This window comes from Nelumbo lutea, chromosome 8, assembly GCF_056320005.1.
Source record: "Nelumbo lutea isolate HS-2025 chromosome 8, American lotus-T2T, whole genome shotgun sequence".
NCBI classification, from domain to species: Eukaryota; Viridiplantae; Streptophyta; class Magnoliopsida; order Proteales; family Nelumbonaceae; genus Nelumbo; species Nelumbo lutea.
The window spans coordinates 25,491,408-25,496,389 of record NC_142691.1 but is presented as its reverse complement, the minus strand read 5'-3'; the positions used below and the strand labels follow the sequence as shown (position 1 = coordinate 25,496,389).

The window sequence follows — 4,982 nt, the reverse complement described above, 5'->3', positions numbered from 1 at the left end:
AAAATACACACATTTTCGAAATCTACTTTCTCTCTCTTTTTTTTTTTTTGAAATAAGTAATTAACTAGCGAGATGGGGACTTCAGTTAATTAATACAATATTAGGACCACTTCATGCCCTCTCAATGAGGGCCACAAACACCATCCATACAGCACCGATGGACAAAGATGGTCCAACCCCGCCATCCAGAGAAGGAACTACCTTCTTGACTTGAATCTTCCATGCATCCACACAGTCAAGATCAACTCTCATAATAAGACGAACAATTTATGGCAGAAACTAGCTTGATTTGTCTTAGGCCATGCTCGCATAAATACACATCTATATTTCCACCACACCTTCACAACTTCGCAACAATCCCTCCCTCTCTCCCTCCATCTGTCTCTGTGTATATTGTTCAATAATAGAACATGGCTAGAAACCCAGACGACCTTGAAAATGGTTCTGAACCACCAACCCAGAACCCAAAAGCAAGTGCAACTATTGGGTCGGTAACAACCAACCTAGCGCAGCTCCTGCCAACTGGAACTGTCTTTGCTTTCCAATCCCTCCTCCCATCCTTCTCCAAACATGGCACTTGCCACACCGCCAATAAGTACCTCACTGTGGCCCTCATAGGGCTCTGCACTCTCGCTTGTTGCTTGTTCTCATTCACAGACAGCTATATCGGTGGCAAGGATGGTAAGACCACCTACTTCGGCTTTGCCACTTGGCAAGGTCTTTACATCTTCGATGACGACGAAAGAGACAAGTTTCTGAAGAAACCAAACGCCAACGAGAATGAAGCCACTGGAGCTTCTGCGAAGCCAGACACAAGCTGGTTGAAGAAGTTCGCAATCCGTCCGAGAGACATAGTCCACGCCGCCTTCTCTTGTTTGCTGTTTCTAAGTCTTGCTTTTTCTGATGCAGATGTTCAAGAGTGTTTGCTTCCAAGTAGTAGGGAAAGCACCAGAGATTTCTTCGTGAATCTGCCGCTTGGAATTGTGTTCTTGTCAAGTGTGGTGTACATGATCTTCCCTACCACTCGCAAGGGAATTGGCTACTCGGATACATTGACTAGACCCTTAAATCTGAATCCTAGATCGGAAAACCACTGAAATCTCAGAAGTAGGAATAGCTTTCTTTATTATTTATCTCTTTTCTCTGTTGGGGTTTGTAGTAATGACTTCACTTTTATATGTTTTCATTAATGGATAGATGGTCTCAATTTTCTGATTCTTGTTCATTTTTATGACTGGAGAGGTACGGTTTTAAGGTAGGAAAGAGAGGAACATTTGTGTGGTGGATACAAACTTTCGTAATATATTGATACTTATGTGTTGTTAAATTCGTCGACATTAATTTCCAACCTGTAAATCATTAAAGACCATGGATGTATAGTGTGCTTTATGTTGATTCAGGTGATCTCATGCAGACCATAGACTGGGGTAGGGTAACCTTCTCTTTAATTTGGTGTGCCCTTGTGAGGAGGGCAAAACATTAATTTGTCCATACAGATGGGAATTCATTGCATACCAAGGAAAAATCTATGAACTGCATTACAAAGCAAAAAATCATAAATCAATGACAAAACATGTCACAGTCGACATCTTTATCATTCTCTTACCATTGTTAAAATCTTGATGGTAAGTATGCACATTGTGAAACAAGTGCACCTTCTGAAATAAGAACCAGTGAAAGTATACCATCTGTGATATCTTCAACATGATTGGTTGAAATCTTGATATAATATTGGCCAATAATTGAGAATGAATTTGTTATTTTTGAGTTTAGACGATGGGATATATAGGACCAATGATATTTAGTGTTAGACGCTTGAATCTTCGGTCAAGGAATGAAGAAAAGCCCTTTGAAACCCAAATCCAACCATATATCGGCTTGATGAACAATATGAAAAATTGATCCACTTAATAAATTGATCATATTTCATATCTGTTGATGCTCAAAATGGGCTGAGGACAACTCTGTAGCTTTGTTTCCCATTGGAACGAGCGAGCAGATAGAAGAGTCAGAGGGCTGTTGAGGACGAGGACCAGTGGAGTCCGAGGGTTGCCAAGGACATGTCCAAGGTCGGCCAAGGCCGAGCACCTACGGAGAAGGGAACATCAGAGGGCCCGGGTGCTATCTCGAGGTGGGGACTCCGATGGACAAGTTAGTAATGGCATAGCAAAGAGGGCGGACGAGACCTGAGTAGAGTAGTTCAGACGAGGCTGCCAAGAAGCTAGGGTGCTTGGAGTAGCAGGTTTCTAGCCCAGATTTCAGATGATTACCTTGAGGGGGGCTAGCCCCTATTTATACTTGAGACCGCATGGAGGTAGACGAGTGCGGACGATCAGGACGCGATCCAGCCCTGGGAGCGCAATCATCTGAGGTCGTCACGTGTGGTGGTGCCATTGGTCTCGCGTTGCGCAACGCCCTCAGCCATGTGTTGGCGTGCCACTGGCCTTCCTAAAGCACCTACATCATTTGCCCCCCACTCTCGAGGCCGTAGTGGAGGTCTTAGCTAAGGACCTTGGCTTCGGCCAAAGAGAGTGTGTCATCCTTGCTAGGAGGCGTCGAGTGGCCTTCTATGGCGAGGGCCTTGGCTACGGCTTAGTTGGTGAGATCAGTCTTCGGGCGTGGAGGTGCTAGCCTCGATTTTGGAGAGGAGGTCATCGAGGGGTGTGGCCATCGAGAGGTGGGCAGAGGGGGCCGCCGAGGGGTGTGGCTGCCATCCGAGGTGATGATGCCCTGAGCCGAGGGGGTGAGATCACTGGCGAGGAGGGGTGCACTTCCATCAAGAGGCAGGTAGAGGGGGTTGCCAAGGGGCGTGGCCGTCGTCCGAGGTGTGGCTGTTAGACATGTTCATGGGTCGGGCTAGGTCAGGTTTGGGCCGGGCTTGTATATGTATCAATAGAATACACTCAGGCCAAGCCCGAGCCCCGCCCAACCATCGGGCCTAAGTCTTGAGCCCAAGCCTGACCCTCATATAAAGCTCAAAGCCTGGGCCCAAGCTCGAGCCCAGCCAGAAATTTGAAAATATAAATTTTTTCTTTTTTTATTCAATAAAAAAGTGTTTTATTTATGTTAAAAACCTTAAAAACTCAAAAATAATAAACATCTCACTATTACTTGGGAAAAAAGAGAAGAAGAACAAAAAAATATTGTATATGTATTATTAAATAAAATATAGTTTTATTATTTAATATATTGAATCAAGTCGGGCTTGGGCTCGGGCTCGGGGTGGGATTTTTTGAGAAAGCCTGAGCCTGGCCCGAAAAAAAGTTTGGCCCGATGCTTTAGGCCCGAGCCTAAGCCCGTAAGCCTAAAACTATGACCAAGCCCGACTTAATAACGGGATAGGCCGAGCCAGCCCGTCGGGCTACCTGGCCCATGAACAGGTCTAGTGGGCTAGTGGCTACCGTTCAAGGTCATGCTCCGAGCCGAGGAGGTGAGATCTCTAGTGAGGAGGGGCGCGTGTTGGTCGAGAGGCGGGTAGAGGGGGCCATCGAGGAGTGTGGCCACCGTCCAAGGTGACGATGCCCTAAGTTGAGGAGGTGAGATCTCTGGCAAGGAAGGTCACGCATCTATCGAGAGGCGGGTAGAGGGGGCCATTGAGGGGTGTGGCCATTGTCCGAGGTGATAATGCCCTAAGCCAAGGAGGTGAGTTCTCTGGCGTGGAGGGGTGCATGTCCGTTGAGAGGCGGATAGAGGGGGCCGCCAAGGTGTCGTCGCCGTCCAAGGTAACGATGCCCTGAGCCAAGGAGGGGCGCAAGGCCGTCAAGAGGCGGACAGAGGGGGCCACTGAAGAGTGTGGCAGTCGCCTGAGTTGATGATGTCCTGAGCCGAGGAGGTGAGATCTCTAGCCAGGAGGGGTGCACATCCATTGAGAGGTAGGTAGAGGGGGTTGCTGAGGTGTGGTCATTGTCCAAGGTGACGATGCCTCGAGCCAAGGAGGGGTGCACGTCTGCCAAGAGGTGGGCAGAGGAGGCCATCGAGGTGTGTGGCCGGCGAGGACACGGGGTTCCTTTCCTTAGTGAGAAGGAAAGGGAAGTGCACGCCTTAGCTCTCCTATCTACCCCTTCCCATGGGGGACAGAGCGCGTGGACCCATGCACAACTGAGGCTTAGTGTGGTGCTTGGCCAGCACCACAGAGCGCCCTGGTCTTAGTGAAGTGGCATTGTTCCCTTCAGCATGCATGTTCTACCATGATTTGTGCTAAGTAGAGGGCCAATGTTGGCTCTTCAGCTTGGATAAGAACTCGCTCGCTATTAGGGTCTTCCGAGGCCAAGGTCAATATCAAGGGCCACCCCGTTAGCTGCGGCCGAGGTCCCTTAGATCTCTTGTAAAAAAGGGGTGAGTAGGCGTGTGACCTCCAAAGGGTCGCATGCCTTGGGTCAACGTCCAGTTCGGGCATATAACCTAGGTTAAGGTTGTAGGCCGCAACCAGTCGATCGACCAAGGGGGACCTGGTGACTAGGCGTATGATCTCCGAGGGCCGTGTGCCTTGGACCGAGATCCAGTCCGAGCGTGTAACCTTAATGAGGGTTGTATGTTGTGGTTGGTCGCTCGATCGAGACGAGAATGTATACACTGAGGGATTGAGGCGAGGTGTTTCTAGCCATTTCGTTGGAAGCCTAGTTGTGGATTAGGGAAAGTATTAGCAGTCATTCCCATAGATGGCACCAATTGTTGATGCTCATAATGGGTTGAGGACAACTTTGTAGCTTCGCTTCCCATGGGGACGAGCTGGTAGATGGAAGAGTCCGAGGTCTGTTGAGGACGAGGACCAATGGAGTTTGAGGGCTGCTGAGGACGAAGACTAGTGGAGTATGTCCGAAGTCGGCCAAGGTCGAGGACCTGCGCGTGTCCAAGGTCGGCCGAGGCCGAGCACCTACGGATAAGGGAACGTCAGAGGCCCCGGGTGCTAACCCAAGGCGGGGACTCCGACGGTCAAGTTAGTGAGGGCATAGCAAAGAGGGCGGACAAAGCCTGAGTAGAGT

The 4,982-nt window shown here is 49.2% G+C and overlaps 1 protein-coding gene across 1 annotated transcript; it reads left to right on the top strand.

The window, feature by feature from the left end:
• Nucleotides 1-410: 410 nt before the first annotated feature.
• Nucleotides 411-1,097, top strand: LOC148843474 (protein DMP10-like). Its single transcript, XM_088959416.1, has one exon. The coding sequence runs from the start codon at nucleotides 411-413 to the stop codon at nucleotides 1,095-1,097; it is 687 nt and encodes a 228-aa protein (XP_088815542.1).
• The last annotated feature ends 3,885 nt before the right edge of the window (nucleotides 1,098-4,982 follow it).

Bases quoted from the DNA above. Each gene is read 5' to 3' on its own strand.
- LOC148843474 (XM_088959416.1), top strand. From the start codon at position 411: ATGGCTAGAAACCCAGACGACCTTGAAAATGGTTCTGAACCACCAACC.